At 35.2% G+C, this 23,674-nt stretch overlaps 1 long non-coding RNA gene and 1 gene segment (V, D, J or C); both read left to right on the top strand.

The window, feature by feature from the left end:
• Positions 1-4,031: 4,031 nt before the first annotated feature.
• On the top strand, positions 4,032-6,394 carry LOC127507828 (uncharacterized). The gene is made up of 3 exons (XR_007928459.1): positions 4,032-4,176; positions 4,471-4,940; positions 6,145-6,394. It is a non-coding gene; the product is annotated as an uncharacterized LOC127507828 (long non-coding RNA).
• Positions 6,395-16,111: 9,717 nt separating this feature from the next.
• LOC127507697 (immunoglobulin lambda constant 7-like) lies at positions 16,112-23,252 on the top strand. The segment is given in 3 exon segments: positions 16,112-16,156; positions 21,559-21,607; positions 22,758-23,252. Coding segments are annotated over 3 exon segments (411 nt in total).
• The last annotated feature ends 422 nt before the right edge of the window (positions 23,253-23,674 follow it).

Genomic DNA, 23,674 nt, shown 5'->3' with positions numbered 1-23,674 from the left:
GGGCGATAATCGTTATACTCTTGAGGACTAGATTTTTTTGGAACTGGTATAATAATTGATTTTTTCCAAATATCTGGAATAATATGTAAATCAATGGACCTCAGAAAAATGTCCACCCATACAGGGGCTAGTTCATCTGCAAAGGTTTTCAGAATAAAAGCAGAAAGACCATCCGGCCCCGTTGCTTTCTTAATGTCAAGAAGCCTTAACAATATCCGTCAAACTCATTTGAGGTTCAGATACAGAATCATCAATCCTAATATCCCCCAGCACATCACTACAATCATAAGAATTAACACTGAACCTACAGTAAAAATCATTCATTTGCCAGTATCTCATCATTTACAACCTGCATACTTATCCTTTTAGGTATCATATTAGTTATACACCTTAGCTTAGACCACAACTTTTTTGGATTATTACTCAGATCACTATCAATTAAATCTCTGTAATTCCTACGAGTTTCTCTTATTTTACGGTTAAGCTTTTTCTGTGCCAATTTTAAAAGTCGAGGGTCCTGTTGTTTAAAAGCCAAATGTTTATACACTCTTTAACCTCCTTGGTGATATAAGGCTTGTTATTTGAAAAATGTCTAACTTGTTTAACTGGAATCACAGAGTCTATACAGAATTTAACATATGCAGACCTGATTTCATTATGCCTGTCAATATCTGGATCATACAGCACCTCCCAGTTAGTATATAAAAAACAGCCTTTCAATATGTCCACTTTATCTGAAGACCAAAGTCTCACCACCTTGTTCCTAGGCTTATTTGACTTCAGCAAGGTACGGTAAACAGGAATAAGATGCACAGTATTATGGTCCGAGTTCGCTAATGGTGGATTAACTTTCACAGTATATGCATTTGATATGTTCCCATAACACTTGTCCAAAATATTAATACCCCTTGTATTTGAGTTAACATATTGTTGAAAACCAGGAAGAAATCTTTCAAGATGACAATGATATATCACCCAGAACAAACAGAGGAGCATTTGGCATTCGTTGGAGCTCTTACGCGTTTCCATCCGGTGGCACATAAATAACGCAGATGACAACATTGCCAAACTCACGTGGCAGATAAAAAGGTCGTAAGCTAATGCACAGCAGTTCCATGTCTCTGTCACTGATAGTCTCCCTCACAGTAATGCAACCACACCACCGATCATTTATATAAGCACAAACCCCACCTCCACAGGATTTTCCTGACCTGACCAGATCTCTGTCCGCACGCACCAATGTGAAACCATCCACCTGGACATAGGCATCAGGGACGTCAGGCTGAAGCCACGTTTCTGTCACAGCCAAGATGTATGCGTCCCGGTATTAGTAATGGAAAGTTGAATTAATCCGAAGTTCATCCATTTTATTTCGTAATGAATGGGCATTAAACAAGATTATTGAAGGTAGGGCTGGACGATTTCCTCTCCTCCTCAAACGCTGTCTTACACCTCCCCGTTTACCTCTGCGCCGAACTATGCCTCTAGCTCGCGGCGAAGCAATTAACTGCTGTTGCGGTCGTCTCCGCAGCTCTTTGGGTAAATGAGGCAGATTAACGGGTGCTTTAAAACGCATACCAGTGAAGCGCAATGCCATAAGCGCCTCCCTGGTGTAGGAGATGGCGTCCTGTTCATGACCATGTGCCGCCAAAGTTGTACTCGTAACAAGGGAAAACAAAACAATTCCCATCCAAAGGACACGCATCAGTGCAATCATCTTCCAATCTTCTAAACGAACAATTCCAATAGTTCGAAATAAGCCACAAAAACCTCCTGTCCAACTCAATTGTGCAGCTACCTGTTGCCCAGGTCGCCTGCTGAGCAGCACCCCGGAACTTGCTGAACAAGTTATATTTGTAAGTTATTGTCAAGTTATATTTACCACAGACCAGACAGAACATGGTTTATATAGGCTGGGACTAACAAGTTAATGATACACAGCTGTAGACAATCAGTGATGATGAGACCAGGCAGAGGATTGTGGGGGATGTAGTCCATGTGTGAATGGCAATGAACAAAACGGGAGTGCCCTCTGGAGGACAACCAGGGCACTCCAGCTGGTGATCGTGACAGTTTCATTAATAGTTTTATTAGTTTTGGTTTAGTTTTTATTTTGTGAACACATTTCTATTTAATTTTTATATATTTAGTTTCAGTTTTAGTAATTATAGATTAACAGAGTTAACAGAACACTTCCAGTGTAGACCAAAGCAAGACATTTAATTTCAGCAAAGTTTAATGTTTGCACAGTTTACAGTTAACTCTGTGCAGACCTCTTAATAATAAAAACAAAATAATACTTTGAGATTGAAGAACGAACCAAACAAATGCAACTTAAGCCTTAAAACTCTGAGGTCCTATAGAGGACAAAAATGTCAGTGTCAAAAAAACTGTCATAAAAGTTTTAAGTTTTGGAGTAAGACTTAAGTTTGGTCTTATTTTAAAGAAATGGCAGATTATTGCTGAAGTAAATAAGTTTTTAAAAAAGTGAAACAAACAAACAAAAAAAGTTATAGAGGTATGTTGCTGATGTTTATCCACCTTATTTATAGCGTAAGAGCAGCACAGGCAGTTTAAGTTTCTTACCATATTATTTTAATGTATTGTAGTAATTATAAGAACAGTGGTTTGTAGCACAAATAGTCCTACCGTTTACTGCACTTTGTTATTTTTTAGTTATTTACTGGTGCCTAAAGAATCTGAAGTCTCACACTTTCACAGAAAATATCTTACTTCTGCTTTACAGAATAATGTGGATACTGAGGTGTGTGTAGCTCTGACTGTGTGTTGAAGGCATGTTGTCTAATTTAAAGTTGTCATGTTGATCTTTTCAGGACTATGCAGAGCGTATTTATGGTCTCGTGTGTCATATTTTGTTTGGAAGCCAATTTGGATATTTCTGTCTGTGAAAAAGTTGTTTAGGATGTTGTAGAAACATTTGCCTAGACTGATGTAGTTATCGAGGTCTAATTTTTTTCCACTTGTATGAATTAGGGTGATGAGGCTCTTTCAGATGTTGGGAAATGAAAAGTCTGAGAATAACCAGATTAAAAATAGTGGTATGTGTAGTTAATCATCTCATTTATATTATTACATTCAAACACAGAGACATGAGCAGTATTTCTGACTCATTAATGATCAAATGCTTGTGTAGATCCTCATTTCAGGTCACTTTGAGAAAAAAGTGTCGTTTCTTAAGTGAAGTTTGTTAATTCTGCAGAAAATACAACTGTTTAAGGTAGTGGTCTTTTATGATGAACCCCTTCCATCACTGATCAGTGTTTGTGTGTGATTGTGTTGAATGAGCAGCTGCAGTATCTCTCAGCTGTATCAGTGCATCACTGTGACGTCTGACTGACCGAGGTTTTTGTACCACTCTTTATCACTGTGTGAACACCCAGTTACTGTTGATATAGTGTTCACTCTGACAGTAATAATCTCCTGTATCTTCAGTCTGGACTCCACTGATGGTCAGAGTGAAATCACTGTCAGATCCACTGCCACTGAATCTAGATGGAGTTCCAGTATAACGGCTTGTTGCTTCATATATGAGGAGTTTAGGAGCTTCTCCAGATTTCTGTAAGTACCAGGCTAAGTCATTACCATCATCCACTCTACTGCTGGTTTTACAGTTTATTCTGACTTCTTGTCCTGGTTGAGCATGAATTATTGATGGACTCTGAGTTACAGTGACCTGTCCTCTACACTCTGAGAGAAAACAGACACAAAAATGAAATATATATTTGAAATTTTTAAAGAATTAATAATTATTGTAAAAACTGTCTCACACAAACCTTGAGCAAACAGTGTGAGAGTCCAGATGAAGAAGGTGATTTTGTTCATTGTTGTTCTTTTGTCTTGTGTGATGATGAAGATTGTGTTCTGTTCTGCTCTCAGTCATGAAGTGTTAAACTCACAGCACTATAAACACTCTCAGAGCACTGAAGCATGTGTGACAATGCAAAGAAGTGGGCAGGATTTACAACAGACAAACTAATATACACTAGAGTTACAGAATGATGACTAATGATATTTTTAGTTAGTTCAGTAGTTTTAGTTTTATCCTGACACTGAGACACTGAGGATGAGCAGATGAACGTCCATCTCTGTGTCCATATTCAGTCATGTGACCATCATCACTGCTACACTTCCACTAGATGAACCTCCATCACTAAAGTAAGATCATGAATCATGAGTCTGTTCAGAAAGTATCAGGACTGATTGTGAATCTCTAATCAGAGTTCATGGTGTCACTCCATCTATCATGAAGCCTCATGTGTGTCTGAAATCATCAAATGGAGAAGAAACAGGCTGATAAAGATGGAGACATATTAGAGCTTGTTCACGTTTCATGATCTTGTGTGGAGATTCATAATGAGTCCAGATACTTTTATAACAGACCTGAATATGAAAACATGCTTGACTGTGTAGAACATGCAAAATGATTATTTGTCCACATTTTCACTGAAGATTGAAGTCTGAAGCTGCAGGTTTTTCTGTGAATCATGATGATTGAGCTTCATATGAAGAACAGAAGATCATTATGAGAAACTCCACAACATCATCCATGATAAAAGAGGTCAAAGGTCATCAAATATATTTCTTTACACAGTGTTATATCAGCACACAACAAGAGAATGAATGAGAAATGCAGGATAGAAAGTCAAACTGAATGATATCTATTGTAGATGAATAAACTCTTCAATTGCTTGTGAAAATAATTACACTGTTTTTCAAGCAATAACAACATATTTTGTCTATAATCTAAATAAGTGTTGAGAAGATCTGAGTTTCTTCTAATATCAGTGTGTTGAAGTGTTGTTTCTCTCTCTCTGCTGGAGTTTGTGTTCACTCGAGTGGAATAGAGGTTTTTGTACGACCGTTTCATTAGATTGTATCACTGTGGTGGACTTTCGGTGGAGGAACTAAACTGGTGCTCGGTAAGTCGGTCTGTTTAATTTCTAATTTATGAAAATATATAAGGCATTATAATGTTCATTACGAATATGTTAATAATGCTTTATACATCAGCACTTTAAGTTACACTTTAAGTTATATATATATATATATATATATATATATATATATATTATTACTATTATTACTATTACTATTAATTGAGATTTTAAAACAAGAACAACATTTATTAATTATAATCAGTATTAGATATTGTGGTAATGCTTTACTTGGATGCATGTTATAATGCCTGATATCTTGTCATAAAGTATTGAAATATAAAATGCATTAGAATATTTCTAGATTTCTTGTTAGATCTGAAACTGTTTGTTTGTCATTTTTTAATGCATTATACTTTGTAAAGTTGTAACAATGAATAGATTGTATTATAATGAGGTATAATGTGGTTATGTATTATGTGTATTAAAATACATAATACATCAAAAATACTTAACATTAACTTAAAGTGCTGATGTATAAAGCATTATAAACATATTCGTAATGAACATTATAATGCATTATATATTTTCATATATATTTATAACTAAAGTTAAAATGCATTGTAATATTTGCAGATTCTGAAATGCTTTCGTTTTAAGGCATTATACTTTCTAAAGTTGTGTTCAATGAATAGATAAGTTTAATAATGTATTGTAAATATGGTTACAATTAAAAAAAAATGTGTTATATAAGGTTAAAGTGTTACAAATTGTTTTATGATTATATAATCTAAACATTCAGAAAAAAAAAATTCATATAGTTATTGTAAATGTGTTTCATTGTCAATATCATGTTTAAGAAGAGATTTAACATCAGAATGTAAATGTTATGTTAATGTTATGTTAAGTCAATGATACTGATTCTCTTTTGTTCAAGTTGTGCTCATAATTCAGTGCTTTATAAAAAAAGCACAATTTATATAAAATATGATTACGTATAGAAATGTTTAATTTATTGTTTTGTAATTGTTAACAGTGATATAATTTTAATTTGGTTTTAGTCACAAAACTGCAGTTTGAAATTGAGTTACATGTATATAGTGTTTGTGTAATTTGTATATATCATCTCTAGTGATGTTGGATGTCATGAAGGATCAGATTGTCATGATTTTTGCTGCTGTTGAAATGCTGTGAGTGAAACAGTGTGTTTTCTTTGTGTTTGTGAATGTGTTGTGTTTGTCTCCTGCAGCTGGTCCCACAGTGAAGCCCTCAGTGTCTCTGCTGCCGCCCTCTTCTCTGCAGATCTCTGGAGACTCAGCCGCACTGCTCTGCCTGCTCAGCTCTTACTCTCCACAGGGGGCGCTGGTGAGCTGGACACTGGACGGGTCAGAGGTCACCGAGGGGGTCGTGACCAGCGCAGAGAGCCAGCGGGACGGCCGCTACAGCCGCAGTAGCGTCCTGACCCTCAGCAAAGCACGCTGGGAACAGGGAGAGGTGTACGTCTGCAGAGTAACACATGATGGAGCTCCTCATGAGGTCTCGTTCCACAAGAGCTCTGAGTGCTGATGTTTCTCTCCTGAAGATGAGCCGTATCTGAGTGTCCTGTGTCAGGCAGGATCACATGAGTCTAGTGCTGCAGCTGTAGTGATTTACAACTCAATACTGAAAGAGAGCTGGCGTGTCAAAGCACTGTGTGATCTTTCAATCTGCTGTAACATTCAATAAAGCTTCTCAACAAGTTCACTTTGTGTCTGACAACATCATTCAACTAACAGATGAAGATGCAGGTGCTTTTCACAAACTTGATGTAAATGTCAAATAAAGCTCTTGGGGTTTGAACATGGTCTCTGGAGACAGAGCTGCTCTATTCTGAGAGGATCACAATCACTCCACCCTGACAATGCAAATGGGCTTTTCAGTCTCACTGTTTGATTGGTCACATGATCTGGACTGAAACACACCAGTTTCACTTCTGCTGAAAATGTGGTGATGAAAATATATATGAAAATGTCATGAAAATCAAATGGAAAGCATCACGTCCAGACAGCAGAAGTGACTGAATTCAGTCTGTTCAGTTTGATTGACAGGGATCATATATTACACCTAAAACATGATGATCATATTAAACACTGACTCATTCTCTTCATAAACACAAGATTGATGTTGATTTAGATGATCTAGTGTTATTAGTGTTTGTCTGTGATCAGTGTTGTGTGTGATTGTGTTGAATGAGCAGCTGCAGTATCTCTCAGCTGTATCAGTGCATCACTGTGACGTCTGACTGACCGAGGTTTTTGTACCACTCTTTATCACTGTGTGAACACCCATACACTGTTTGGATAGTGTAAACTCTGACAGTAATAATCTCCTGTATCTTCAGTCTGGACTCCACTGATGGTCAGAGTGAAATCACTGCCAGATCCACTGCCACTGAATCTAGATGGAGTTCCTGACTGCAGTTGATTCACTCCATAAATAAGGAGTTTAGGAGCTTCTCCAGGTTTTTGTAGATACCAGCTAAGACATGCAGTCCCTCCACAACAGCAGGAAACACTACTGCTAGTTTTACAGGTTATTTTGACTAGTTGTCCAGTTTGAGCGAGCAGCTCTGAGTGAGTTTGAGTCACTGTCACCTGCCCAATAGATTCTGTCAATGAGGAACAATAGAAGTCAAATATTCACACACAGTCATTTATCTCTGAAAATATAATCATAAATCATTATTCAAACCTGGACAAAACACTGCCAGAGTCAAGACAAAGATGATGCTGAAAGTCATGTTTGTTGGTTGATGAAGAAGAGCTCTTGATCATGTCATGTTCAGTTCATAGAGCTATAAACACATTCAGAGCAGTGAAGCATGTGCCGCTCATGTAAAACACCCTCTGAATGCAAAAGACAGAAGAGAGATCAGGACGATATACATTCAGAGTCCAATAGTTTTACTGACAGGGTTAAAAGAAAGGCTTTACATTGCCAAAGCACAATATAAACTATATATATATCAACTTTGATGAACTTTTTTGATCCACTTCAAATGTTATATATACTATTATATATATATATATATATATATATATATATACACTATTATATATATATATATATATATATATATATATATATATATACACTATTATACAGGTGCTGGTCATATAATTAGAATATCATCAAAAAGTTCATTTTTTTATTATAAATTATTTTTAAAAATGAAACTTTCATATATTCTAGATTCCCTACATGTAAAGTAAAACATTTCAAAAGTTTTTTTTTTAAAATTTTGATGATTAGAGCGTACAGCTCATGAAAGTCCAAAATCCAGTATTTCAAAATATTAGAATATTTCCTAAAATCAATCAAAAAATGGATTTGCAAAACAGAAAAGTTAAAGTTCTTTAAAGTATGTTCTTTTGTGCACTCAATACTTGATCGGCAGGACATATTACAGCAAATGACTTGCTCCTAGCACAAATTACTGCATCAGTGAAGTGTGGCATGGAAGTGATCAGCCTGTGGCACTGCTGAGGCACTATTGAGCCTTCAGATCATCTGTATATTGTTGGATCGACTGTTTCTCATCTTTCTCTTGAAAATATCCCATAGATTCAGGTCAGGCATATTGGCTGGCCAATAAAGCACAGTAATATCATGGTCAGCAAACCACTTGGAAGTGGTTTTTGCACTGTGGGCAGGTGCTAAAGTTCTGCTGGAAAAGGAAATCAGCATCTCCATAAAGCTTGTCAGCAGATGGAAGCATAAAATGCTTCAAAATCTCCTGGAAGATGGCTGCATTGACTTTGCACTTGATAAAACACAATGGACCAACACCAGCAGACGTCACGCCCCCCCCAAATCATTATTGACTTCAGAAACTTCACACTAGACTTCAAGCAGCTTGGATTCTGTGCCTCTCCAGTCTTCCTTCAGACTCTGGGACCATGATTTCAACATGAAATGCAAAATTTACTTTTATCTGAAAAGAGGACTTTCGACCACTGTTCACTGTCCAGTTCTTTTTCTCCTTAGCCCAGGTAAGATGCTTCTGACGTTGTCTCTGGTTCAGAAGTGGCTTGGTAGTCCTTTTCCTGAAGATGTCTGAGTGTGGTGACTCTTGATGCGCTGACTCCGGCTTCATTCTACTCATTGTGAAGCTCTCCCAAGTGTTTGAATCAGCTTTACTTGACAGTATTCTCAAGCTTGCGGTCATCCCCATCCCTTTGCCTACCCAATTTCTTCCTTCCAGTCAACTTTGCATTTAATATGCTTTGATACATCACTCTGTAAACAGCCACCCCATTCAGTAATGACCTTCTGTGACTTACTCTCTTTGTGGAGGGTGTCAATGATTGTCTCCTGGACCATTGCCAAGTCAGCAGTCTTCCCCATTAGTGTGGTTTCAAAAAACAAAAGATACCCGGATTTTATACTGTAGGGATGGTCATTTAATGAAACTCAAATGTAAATATTCTAATATTTTGAGATACTGGATTTTGGACTTTCATTAGCTGTACGCTCTAATCAACAAATTTACAAAAAAAAACTTTTGAAATGTTTTACTTTACATGTAGGGAATCTAGAATATATGAAAGTTTCATTTTTTAAAATAATTTACAATAAAAAAATGAACTTTTTCACGATATTCTAATTATATGACCAGCACCTGTATATATATATATATATATATATATATATATATATATATATATACACTATTATATATATATATTAATGTAATAAAATACATCTTTGAAACACCTCTTGTACAGCTGTTTTAGTCATGCAAGTACAGCTTCTATCTCTATCAATGAGGAAAAATTGAATTCTCCAAAGCTGTTCACCAAGTTTACGATTGAATTACGTAATACAATGAAATCTCACAACAGCTGTCTCATAAATGTTGCTTCTAAACATTCAAATCATGACAAAAACTGTATTTTTCAGACTGGACCAGCCAATGTGCAGTCATAAGCGCATGTCTCAGAACACTGACTGTTTCTATATCAACTGGAGCTTCTAACGGCAGCTGCAGTGACCCACTGACTTTTTTTTTTTTTTTTTCAATTTATGAGTAAATTAAGGTCTGTGGTAAACATAACTTGACAATACTGATGTTTTGTTCTACAAAATGAATTACATATACCCATAGGCATAATTTGCGGGTGGGACGGGTGTGACATGTCCACCACCACTTTTTGCCAGGGTCCATATTGTCCCCACCACTTTTTGAAACATCTCGCACCACGGATGTACGTAATACAAGTGAAACATCTCCAAATGACTAGCAGAAGATTCATTTCATTCATTTGTTAAATGAGAAGAGATCTGACACTGGAATTTTTTGGAATTTTCTAGTTGCCTTTTTAAAAATTAGTTTTAATTTAATATCGTTTTCAAATTTGCTATAAATTTCAGTTTAGTTTTAGTTAGTTTCTGTCATAAAACTGCTTCAAGACACAAAGGTTGAGGATCCAAATGCAGTATTTATTAGAAGGGTATCCACAATCATAATCCACAGAACAGGCAAAGGTCAAAACACAGGCAAACAGTCCAAACAATAACAGAGTCCAGGGCAGAAGCAGAACAGAGAAATCCAGTGGAACAGACAGAGAATCCAAAAAACCAAGAGACATGAAACCAGGGCAAATGCAGCACAGACGCATACAAGACTTACCAATGACTGACAGACTGAACATGGTTTATATAGGCTGGGACTAACAAGTTAATGATACACAGCTGTAGACAATCAGTGATGATGAGACCAGGCAGAGGATTGTGGGGGATGTAGTCCATGTGTGAATGGCAATGAACAACCAGGGCACTCCAGCAGGTGATCGTGACAGTTTCATTAATGGTTTTATTAGTTTTGCTTTAGTTTTTATTTTGTGTAAAGTTTCAGTTTTAGTAATTATAGATTAACAGAGTTAACAGAACACTTCCAAAAGCAAGACATTTAATTTCAAGTTTAATGTTTGCACAGTTTACAGTTAACTCTTGTGCAGACCTCTTAATAATAAAAACAAAATAATAGTTTGAGATTGAAGAACGAACCAAACAAATGCAACTTAAGTCTTTAGCAACCTGGATCTATATCTGACATGGATGGATCTCCACCTGTCGTGATAATATAAAACTCCTCTGATATTAAAATAACCATTACAGAAGAATAAAATAAAAAACATATTTTGTTACCTTTTGGAGCTTGGAAGGGTTCATTTTGAGCAGATGTTTTATGCCATCATCACTGTCCTCATCAGACCTCATTTCCTATACATGCAGCAAATTATAGTTTTGAGAATATGTTTGATATTGAGAATATGAGCCCATTCGTGATCTTAAACATATTCTCAAAACTATCATTTTCAACATCTTCAAAATCAATATTTCGATCGCTAACAGTTTCACCAGATCCATCATCCAGTGACAGTGAGTCATATTTGACTGCATTCACTACTTGCTCTGCAGTAAATCGCTGAGCCATTTCATGTTTTGCCTATTCTTTGGTTTTCTGTCTGAATGGAACGACACTTCATCGTTGTGTATCAGACTTTGCCACCTTGTGAAATTAAGGTGAATTGCACTTATTCCGTCATCAAAGATTTTATTGTTGTGCAGAAAGAAATATACATACACACACCTCGGGTCATTAGCAAACCTATACAATTTTTTTTACAAAAAATGAATAGAAAAATAGGCATTCTTTTATATATTTTTTTTCTTGTTATATAGTTTATAATGAATTGAGGAATACTAAGATGTCTAACTTTTTTTTTTTTCTTTTTTTTTCTTTTTTTTTTAATGAGCATAGAACAATTTACAAACAGAGCATAGCATAAGTGCAATACAAAGTGTTATAATAATATTTTATACATGTTAATGACTTTTTGTTTTTTAACAATTTTAGAGATAATATAAAACAATCAAATTCCACTAAAAATACTTTAAAAATCAGGGATGAATTTAAGCATTTTTGTTTATGTATATAAAATTTTGCCAGCAATATGAATAAATTAACAATGTATTCAAGATCTTTGTTAACATTGTTTTCATAGTACACAATAATATCCTATAGAAAAACAGTATTTATCCTTTACTAGATTAAAATAAATTCTGCCAATTCCTTCCAAAAATTTTGGGTAATTTTACAATCAAAAAACAAATGTGTTAACATCTCTTTCTCATTTTTTAAAAAAAGGAGCATAAGTCATCAATATCAGAGTATCTTGAATTTATTGATTTAACAGGGTAGATGGTATGCAAAATTTTAAAATGTATTTCTTTAGTTTTGTTATTGATACAATATTTAAAGGGGATTAACCAAACAGTCTTCCAATTAATATTATCAATAATAGAGTTCCAAAAGAATTTTCCTCTAGGTGTTATTTTATTTTGCTTTTGGAAAATAGTACAAATATGTTTGTTATTGCATTTTTTATCAATCAGTTCAAGACTGTTTAAAATTAATTTAGGTTTTGTCATTATTGTAGAGTTATAGTGAATATGACTTCTAACAAGATGAACAAGAGTAGGAGGAATAGCTTTAATGACCGAATTAAATTCCTTAAAATGCACAGGGAAACTGTAGATTTGCATGAATTGCTCGTAAGTTAAAAGATTCCCATAATTATCAAACATATTCATAAGATGATTAATATCACTGTTAAACCAATTCCCTTTAAAAATAAAGATTTATTGGCAGTCGTTATATTGGCATTATTCCAAATAAAGGAAGTATGAGGAGAGAAATTGTGCTAGTAGCAAATTTTCCAGGTTAAAAGCACTTGTTGGTGGAATTTGGACAATTTAAGAGGGAGTTTAGAAATATTAAACTCACAAGTGAATAGAAATTTTAAGCCACCTTTTTGGTTAAAGAGACTGTGTGGGATGTGGTTCCAAAGGGAGTTACGATTACCTTCAGCTTTCTTATTAGTAAAAAAAACCTTTTTTTAAGTCTTTGGGATTTGTTTTTCCAAATAAAAGAATAAAACAAATTATTGATATCTTTACAATAAGAATCTTTAACATACAAAGATAGGGAGGGATAGACCAATCGAGATAAGCCTTCTGCTTTAGATAATAGGACACAACCATAAACAGAGAGATCAGGTTGTAACCAACAGTTTAATAACGCTTTTGTCTTTTTTAATCTATAGGATAAATTTAAATTTTGTCTTTCTGTAACATCCTTTGTTACAAGAATTCATAGGTATTTGACAGAGGTCTTCACTGAAATGTTATTAATAACTTTATCATTTAAATTGTGTAAAGGGGGGATTTCACATTTGGATAAATTAAGAGTTAAACCAGAAGCCTTAGAGAAAATATTAATGAAGGAGATAGCACTGGGAATAAGAGAGAAGCTCTTTAAAAATAAAGTTGTGTCATCTGCCAATTGTGATATTTTAATTTCTTTACCAAAAATTTGAAGACATTGAATTTGTTCATTATTAACAATACCAATGGATAATAATTCAACTACCAACAAAAATAAAAAGGGGGAAATTGGACAACCTTGACGTACTCCACGGTTAATGTCAAATCTTTTAGAGGTGGAAGTGTTAAGTATTACAGGACTATTAATGTCATTGTAAAACATTTTAACTACATTCAAAAATGTATTTCCAAATCCAAAAAGCGTTATAGTTTTAAATAAGAATTGATGTTCAATTGTTTCGAACGCTTTATAAAAGTCCAGAAAAAAAAAAAAAAAAAAACTGCTCCTTCATCAACATTCTCAGCATAATCCAAAAGGTCAAGCACAAGTCTAATATTGTTAGTTATGTGTCGACCTTTTAAAAAACCTGATTGATGTTCACTAATAATTTTATTTAAACCTTCTCATAATCTATTTGCAAATACTAAAGTATTTAATTTATAATCAATTGTTAGAAGAGAGATTGGTCTCCAATTTTCTATCAAGTGTGGATCTTTATCCAGTTTAGCAATTAACGAAATGATACCTTGTTTCATAGTAGTAGTCATTTCGCCACTGTTAATACATTCATTATACATATTATAAAGAGGAATTTCAATCAGTTCCCAAAAATGTAAGTAAAATTCTACTGTCAACCCATCTATACTTGGTGCTTTCCCTTTTTTCATTCTAATTAGGGCATCTTTGATCTCAAGTTATATTGGATTCACAGAAGTCTTGAAATTCTTTATCAATAATAGGAATATGTTGATGGACTATTTGAATGAACTCTTCACAATTATATAGATCGAATTTGGAATTATATAGTTCTTTATAAAATGAGCAAACAAAGTCAGAAAATTTTGATGGATCCATACAAGGATTCCCATTAATAAGCAGTTTCAATTTCTTTTCTCAAGTGCGAAAAAAATAACTTGTATTTTTTTCACCCTCTTCAAGCCATTTCGCCCTAGAACGAATAAAAGCACCTTTAGCCAAGTCTAAATAGATCAGGTCTAGATGGGATTGAATTGAGACCAATTCAGCTTCTTCCTCCCTACTAAGGTTTTGCTTCTGTTCCAATTTCCCTAATTTATCAATTAATTCTAACTCATTTCTTTACTAATTCTTTACTAAGTTTATTAACTGCAATCTTTCTGCCGTTATATTTGAAAAATTCCCATTTACTTTTAAATCCTTCCTTTACACCTCCCAAAATATCATTGGCAATTTTTTAACACTATTATTAAAGCACTCATCCTTAAGAAGATTATTATTAAATTTCCAGTACCCTCTAAGACTAGAGTTCTCTTTTTTGCCTGTAAGCATTAAAGAAATAAGCTTATGATCAGTTAAAGGGGCATAAATATGAACAATTTCCTTGACATATTGCAAAGCAGAGGTAGAAATAAAGAACATGTCAATTCTAGATTGCAAAGATTTGTCTTTGTTAGACCAGTTTATTCTGATATCCCGGGGTTGTAGAATCGCCAAGTATCAGTAAGTGATAAATTGGCACATAGAGAAGCTAAGTTAGATTGTGCATCACATTGAGAAGGAGGAGGATACTCAAATTATCCAAGCATTCATTAAAATCGCCTGAAAATATAACATATGAAGCTTGGAATGCATTAAATTTGCATTGAATAATATCAGAAACCTTTGCAAATAAGGCCTTGTTCAATGGATTGGAGTTATGACCATAAATATTACAAAGTATAAATGTAGTATTGTCCAGTTTCACAGTCAGAATAACCCATCTTCCGTTTTCACATGTAACAGAGTTCAGAACGTCTCCTTTAAATCTGTTCATCAAAACTCCCGCTGAATGCGAAGTGCCATGACTGAAAAAAAATAGATTTTCCCCACTGAGATTTCCAAAATTTTTCATCCAAGTCCATAGAATGTGTCTCTTGACAAAAAATAATGTCGGCATCTGTCCGTTTTAAAAAAAGAAATAAAGCCTTTCACTTCATAATTTCTCGAACGCCCCTTACATTCAAAGATGCTGTGCTCAAAGAATTAAACTTAAAATCCATTCTGAAAAAGAACTAGAATCTGAACAACAACAACAAAAAAAGAAAAAAAACAATAAAAATGTTTAATTCACAAATTACCAAGCTTCAAGACCTGTCTTGAAGGTGAAATTTACTAGGTTAAATTTGAAAAACCCAGAGATGCAGCAGGCAGTAAACATAAACAAAAAAAACGTCCGGCATGAAAGAAAGTTTGAAGATGCCTCTTATGGTTTTTCAATCAGAATTCAATCAGTCATTAGTGTCAATCCTTTTCCCCTCGACGTATGCATATGGACCACGAAATACAGCCCGTTTACCTTCCTCTCTAGCCTTCTTCACCCTCTGCCACAATTTATCTCTTACCACTTTGTCTTCAGGTGATAGCAGCTCAGAGATGCGTAGGGGATTGTACAGAAAAAACTAGAGTTTTTGGCTGCCCTCCAAATCTCGTCACGGTAATGCCACATCGAGAATAGAATGACAATGGGCTGCTTATGAATAGCATTTGGTGGTGTTGATTTATGACTAAGACAATGAACTACATCCACCACCTGATCAAGCTGGCCTTGAAGATGTGGAGCAATTTTCACAAGAGCATCGATAGTTATCCGTCTGACTTTTTTTTTTTACCATCATCCTCCTTCAAGCCATGCAATTTAAGGGACCATCGTCGAGTGTAACGTTGAGCCTCTGCTATATTAGACTTCAAAGTCGCATTTTCATCCTTTAGAGCCTGCATTTCTTTCTCCATCAGGGATATCTGTTCGTTGTGAGAGTTAACTTCGACGATGAGCTGTTGCACAGAAGTTGCTAAACTGTCCACCTTGGCCGAAGTGAGCTCCGTAGTTTTCTCAATCGCCGAAACCTTTAAATGCGTTTGATCGAGTTTAAAGCCAAGTGCATGAATAGCTTCAAGTACTTCCGAAGTGTTCTCAGAATCAGGTTTTGCACAGACTCGATTCCATTTTTTTAGCCGGAGAATCAGTTTTTTGGGGTGTTTCAGGCAGACTAGGGAAATCGGCCAGGCAACGGGGCTCCATAACAGACTCATGAGCAAGTTCCATCTCATTAGCATCAGTGTTGTGAGGAGAGGAGTGTTTCCTACTTCTCCTTTTGCCCATCCAAAATGTCTATTTCTTAAATATCATTAAGATGTAAGGTATCTTCATAATAAATGAGATAAAAGAAAAGCTAGGACGTACTTTCCAGCTGCAAACTCCACGTCTACCAAGGACAGAGAAAAAGCATGTCTGACTAGAAGGACGCCATTTGGGACCCCCTCTAACTTTGGAAAATGAATGAGGAGGAGGGTAGTAAATGATGTCCCGGGGCGATAAAGACCCGAGGTATGCATTTAAGGGTTAAAAAAGTTACTCTGAGGTCCTTAGAGGACAAAAATGTCCATGTCAAAAAAAAAAAAAAAAAAAAAAACTGTCTTAAAAGTTAAGCTTTGGAGTAAGGACTTAAGTTTGGTCTCATTTTAAAGAAATGGCAGATTATTGTCGAAGTCCACCTTATTTATAGCCATTTTGTAAATTGAATGTATGATTTGTCATTCACTTCCAGTTATTTTTAGCTGTACAAAACAGCTTATTATGCTGCTTGATATTGCAAACTGCTATTTCTTACCATACTGTTTTAATTTATTGAATAATGAAGGCATGTTGTCTAATTTAAAGTGGTGACGTTGATCTTTTCAGGAGTATGCAGAGTGTTTGGTAACACTTTAGTATAGGGACAATGTATTCACTATTAACTACGACTTTACCCTCAAACTCCTAATTTACTGCTTATTAATAGTTAGTAAGGTAGTTGTTAAGTTTAGGTATTGGGTAGGATTAAGAATGTAGAATAAGGCATTAATATGTGCTTAATAAGTACTTATAAACAGCCAATATTCTAGTAGTATGTATGCTAAAAAGCAACTAGTTAAAAGACTCTAACATAAAGTAGAGATTAGGGATGCACCGATCCGATACTCAGATCGGGTATCGGCTCCGATACTGCCATTTTTGCCGGATCGGGTATCGGCCGGATGGGACCGATCCAAATCCGATATTGTGCGTATACTAATCTGTGTTATTGTTAATCCCCACAAAAGGCACAAAAACATTAAAAAGCACCATAAAGTTTCCATGCACTATATTCCAAGTGTTGAGAAGCCATTCCATAGTTTAATTTGAGGTTCAGATAAATATTTAAGTCGTTAAATTAAAGTTCACGTAAATGCCTCCCTCCGCTGCGGCTGTCAGTCATTCTCAATTCAGCATTTAAACTGCGAGTCATGTTCGGTTACGACAGTCAACACAATGAAACTCTCTCCAAGATGATTCAATGTTTCTATTATTATACTTCATCTGTAGACAAAGATACCGGTAATACAATACGCATCAGCATATCTTCACTTTGTGCTTTTAACTTTTCAATGCTGCGCGCTGCGACTCCATGATGCTTCAAGCGCATCATTCTGCACACGGGATGCGCATAAGCGCTTTGTGCCGCTCTGTATGGGAGCCGTTCATATTATAATACTTTTGCGCAATGAAAGATTGTTAATAGCATTTTTTGTTCTGTCCTATCTATCATATGTTGCTGCCTCATTAAAAAAAAAAAAAAAAAACTCCGCTATAAATTTAAAAGAAATCTTTTAATTTTATAGTATTTATATATAAATATATTTAGTTTATGTCATGTATGACCCGAACATTCATGAAAAACAAGCCATGAGTCATGGATGAAGGAGTCAGCTGGACTTCTGTTTATTTTGAATGTCTACCAAGCTAGTGAAGCTTGCACTGTTGCACTGATGCACAATTATTTAATAAATAATTCACTACATTTGTGTCTGTTTGTTATTTTGTTTTACAAAGTTAGGAAAGTAATGTTTAAGTCAAGCCTGATGCCTTGCACAAAAGAATGATCCCAGTTTCTTCCACACAGTGATGCATACAGTTTATTAGGTAATGTCACACTTTTTTTTATTATTACTTGAATATCGGATCGGTATCGGCCGATACTGAATCCCAGGTATCGGAATCGGTATCGGAAGCGAAAAAGGCGGATCGGAGCACCCCTAGTAGAGATGCACCAATACTAAATTTCTCTGCCGATACCTATAGCCGATTATTCAGAATGATATCGGCCGATACTGATACCGATAGTAAAAAAATCGCTCCCAAATAATGTTGCAAACTATACAGGGAACCCTCTCATTTGGTACACTACAATATTAGAGGTTACAATTAACAACAGAAGTTTTATATTCAGCTGCTGTTTATTTTCAGATATAATAATTACACTCAAATAAAAACTGAAATGTATAAAACTTAGTATCACATAAGGTCGTTTTCGCACTTGTCTTCATGACAAATTTGCACAAACATATAATTAACAGTAAATAAGCTCCTCTCTAGTGTTTTATATATATATATATATATATATATATATATATAGCTAAGGAACTGTGAACATTGGAAAACATTCTCGAGGTAAAAGTGACATGATGCGACATATTGTTCACAAGCTGTTTTATTGACGTCTTTCCGTGGTTGAAACACAAATAAAGTGATTACATGAGACATGATACATTCTGGTAAGTTGTACAATATATTTCAACATACCTTTGATGTTCATTCATATTTTTCGAGATATAACTTGTATTAAAGAGGAAGAAAAGACTCGCGCTCCGCGCTGCCGCCTGAACTGAGGCATTACAGCGATCTGACACGTCACATTTAAGAGCATCAAAATGTCATTTAGTGTTTGAATTTCATGATAAAATGGACAGAATTTGAAAAATGAAACTTTAATTCTTATCAGAAGTAATAAAGCACAAATCTTTTTGCGATTATTGGATGGGAGGCAAGGTGCTACAAGTAATATTTGAAGAAAAAAACGCAGACCTGGCAACCCTGGCTTGAACTATGGGTGATTCATAGGGTCAAAAAGAGCCTGCTTTAACGTCACTATTTTTAATCTGTTAATGCGTTAAAATTCAACACAAGAGCGAGTTTCTTCACACACAGTAGGCTATGTATGAGTTGCAGTCTGAACACGTCTTTTCGCACCCTTTTGATTGACAGGATATAATCGGCCCTGACCATCGGCAGTTTTTAAACAATCGGCTGATGGCCAATAGTGATAATAATAGCTTCCATACCGATTGTTAGCCAATACATCGGTGCATCTCTAAAGTGTTACCAAGTGTTTGTATGGTCTCATGTGTGATATTTTGTTTGGAAACCAATTTCTGTCTGTGAAAAAGTTGTTTAGGATGATGTAGGAAAGTTTTTCTATATAGTAATTGAGGTCTAATTTTTCTCCACTTATATGAATTAGGTTGATGAGGCTCTTTCAGATGTTGGGAAATGAAAGGTTTGAGAATAACCAGATTAAAAAGTGTAGTTAATCATCTGATTTATATTATTACATTTAAACACAGAAACATGAGCAGTATTTTTGACTCACTGATGATCAAATGCTCATGTAGATATTCATTTCAAGTCACTTTTGGGGGGGAGTGTCTTCCAAATGAATAAGTAATTGTTCGAATTTTGCAGAAAATGCAACTGTTTAAGGTGGTCTTTTATGATGAACCCCTTCCATCACTGATCAGTGTTGTGTGTGATTGTGTTGAATGAGCAGCTGCAGTATCTCTCAGCTGTATCAGTGCATCACTGTGAAGTCTGACTGACCGAGGTTTTTGTACCACTCTTTATCACTGTGTGAACACTGGACCACTGTGTCCACTCTGACAGTAATAATCTCCTGTATCTTCAGTCTGGACTCCACTGATGGTCAGAGTGAAATCACTGTCAGATCCACTGCCACTGAATCTAGATGGAGTTCCAGTATAACGGCTTGTTGCTGCATATATGAGGAGTTTAGGAGCTTCTCCAGGTTTCTGTAAGTACCAGGCTATTTCATTACCATTATACACTCTACTGCTGGTTTTACAGTTTATTCTGACTTCTTGTCCTGGTTGAACTGTTATTGTTGATGGATTCTGAGTTACAGTGATCTGTCCTCTACACTCTGAAAGAAAACAGAAACAAAATGAAATATATATTTGACATTTTAAAAGAATTAATAATTATTGTAAAGACTGTCTCACACAAACCTTGAGCAAACAGTGTGAGAGTCCAGATGAAGAAGGTGATTTTGTTCATTGTTGTTCTTTCGTCTTGTGTGATGATGAAGATTGTGTTCTGTTCTGCTCTCAGTCATGAAGTGTTAAACTCACAGCACTATAAACACTCTCAGAGCACTGAAGCATGTGTGACAATGCAAAGAAGTGGGTAGGATTTACAACAGACAAACTAATATACCCTAGAGTTACAGAATGATGACTAATGATATTTTTAGTTAGTTCAGTAGTTTTATTTTCATTCTGACACTGAGACACTGAGGATGTGCAGATGAACGTCCACATCTGTGTCCATATTCAGTCATGTGACCATCATCACTGCTACACTTCCACTAGATGAACCTCCATCACTAAAGTAAGATCATGAATCATGAGTCTGTTCAGAAAGTATCAGGACTGATTGTGAATCTCTAATCAGAGTTCATGGTGTCACTCCATCTATCATGAAGCCTCATGTGTGTCTGAAATCATCAAATGGAGAAGAAACAGGCTGATAAAGATGGAGACATATTAGAGCTTGTTCACGTTTCATGATCTTGTGTGGAGATTCATAATGAGTCCAGATACTTTTATAACAGACCTGTATATGAAAACATGCTTGACTGTGTAGAACATGCAAAATGATTATTTGTCCACATTTTGACTGAAGATTGAAGTCTGAAGCTGCAGGTTTTTCTGTGAATCATGATGATTGAGCTTCATATGAAGAACAGAAGATCATTATGAGAAACTCCACAACATCATCCATGATAAAAGAGGTCAAAGGTCACCTCAGAGGTCACAGATCATCAAATATATTTCTTTACACAGTGTTATATCAGCACACAACAAGAGAATGAATGAGAAATATAGGATAGAAAGTCAAACTGAATGATATCTGTTGTAGATGAATAAACTCTTCAACTGCTTGTGAAAAGAATTACACTGTTTTTCAAGCAATAACAACATATTTTGTCTATAATCTAAATAAGTGTTGAGAAGATCTGAGTTTCTTCTAATATCAGTGTGTTGAAGTGTTGTTTCTCTCTTTCTGCTGGAGTTTGTGTTCACTCGAGTGGAATAGAGGTTTTTGTACGACCGTTTCATTAGATTGTATCACTGTGGTACACATTCGGTGGAGGAACTAAACTGGTGCTCGGTAAGTCGGTCTGTTTAATTTCTAATATATATATATATATATATATATATATAATAAAAATTATTATTATTATTACTATTAATTTAGATTTTAAAACAAGAACAACATTTATTAATTATAATTAGTATTAGATATTGTGGTAATGCTTTACTTGGATGCATGTTATAATGCCTGATATCTTGTCATAAAGTATTGAAAGATAAAATGCATTAGAATATTTCTAGATTTCTTGTTAGATCTGAAACTGTTTGTTTGTCGTTTTTTAATGCATTATACTTTGTAAAGTTGTAACAATGAATAGATTATATTATAATGAGGTATAATGTGGTTATGTATTATGTGTATTAAAATACATAATACATCAAAAATACTTAACATTAACTTAAAGTGCTGATGTATAAAGCATTATAAACATATTCGTAATGAACATTACAATGCATTATATATTTTCATAAATATTTATAACCAAAGTTAAAATGCATTGTAATATTTTCAGATTCTGAAATGCTTTCGTTTTAAGGCATTATACTTTCTAAAGTTGTGTTCAATGAATAGATAAGATTTATGATGTAGTATAAATATGGTTACAATTATTCATGAGATCATACAATGCATTATAAGGTGCATTAAAAAAAATGTGTTATATATATAAGAGGTTAAAGTGTTACAAATTGTTTTATGATTATATAATCTAAACATTCAGAAAAAAAAATTCATATAGTTATTGTAAATGTGTTTCATTGTCAATATCATGTTTAAGAAGAGATTTAACATCAGAATGTAAATGTTATGTTAATGTTATGTTAAGTCAATAATACTGATTCTCTTTTGTTCAAGTTGTGCTCATAATTCAGTGCTTTATAAAAAAAAGCACAATTTATATAAAATATGATTACGTATAGAAATGTTTAATTTATTGTTTTGTAATTGTTAACAGTGATATAATTTTAATTTGGTTTTAGTCACAAAACTGCAGTTTGAAATTGAGTTACATGTATATAGTGTTTGTGTAATTTGTATATATCATCTCTAGTGATGTTGAATGACATGAAGGATCAGATTGTCGTGATTTTTGCTGCTGTTGAAATGCTGTGAGTGAAACAGTGTGTTTTCTTTGTGTTTGTGAATGTGTTGTGTTTGTCTCCTGCAGCTGGTCCCACAGTGAAGCCCTCAGTGTCTCTGCTGCCGCCCTCTTCTCTGCAGATCTCTGGAGACTCAGCCGCACTGCTCTGCCTGCTCAGCTCTTACTCTCCACAGGGGGCGCTGGTGAGCTGGACACTGGACGGGTCAGAGGTCACCGAGGGGGTCGTGACCAGCGCAGAGAGCCAGCGGGACGGCCGCTACAGCCGCAGTAGCGTCCTGACCCTCAGCAAAGCACGCTGGGAAAAGGGAGAGGTGTACGTCTGCAGAGTAACACATGATGGAGCTCCTCATGAGGTCTCGTTCCACAAGAGCTCTGAGTGCTGATGTTTCTCTCCTGAAGATGAGCCGTATCTGAGTGTCCTGTGTCAGGCAGGATTCACATGAGTCTAGTGCTGCAGCTGTAGTGATTTACAACTCAATACTGAAAGAGAGCTGGCGTGTCAAAGCACTGTGTGATCTTTCAATCTGCTGTAACATTCAATAAAGCTTCTCAACAAGTTCACTTTGTGTCTGACAACTTCATTCAACTAACAGATGAAGATGCAGGTGCTTTTCACAAACTTGATGTAAATGTCAAATAAAGCTCTTGGGGTTTGAACATGGTCTCTGGAGACAGAGCTGCTCTATTCTGAGAGGATCACAATCACTCCACCCTGACAATGCAAATGGGCTTTTCAGTCTCACTGTTTGATTGGTCACATGATCTGGACTGGAACACACCAGTTTCACTTCTGCTGAAAATGTGGTGATGATGAAAATATATATGAAAATGTCATGAAAATCAAATGGAAAGCATCACGTCCAGACAGCAGAAGTGACTGAATTCAGTCTGTTCAGTTTGATTGACAGGGATCATATATTACACCTAAAACATGATGATCATATTAAACACTGACTCATTCTCTTCATAAACACAAGATTGAT

The sequence above is a fragment of the Ctenopharyngodon idella genome, chromosome 24, assembly GCF_019924925.1.
Source record: "Ctenopharyngodon idella isolate HZGC_01 chromosome 24, HZGC01, whole genome shotgun sequence".
Lineage (NCBI taxonomy): Eukaryota > Metazoa > Chordata > Actinopteri > Cypriniformes > Xenocyprididae > Ctenopharyngodon > Ctenopharyngodon idella.
Note: the sequence above shows the minus strand (reverse complement) of the source record. Positions and strands in the feature narration are given on the sequence as shown.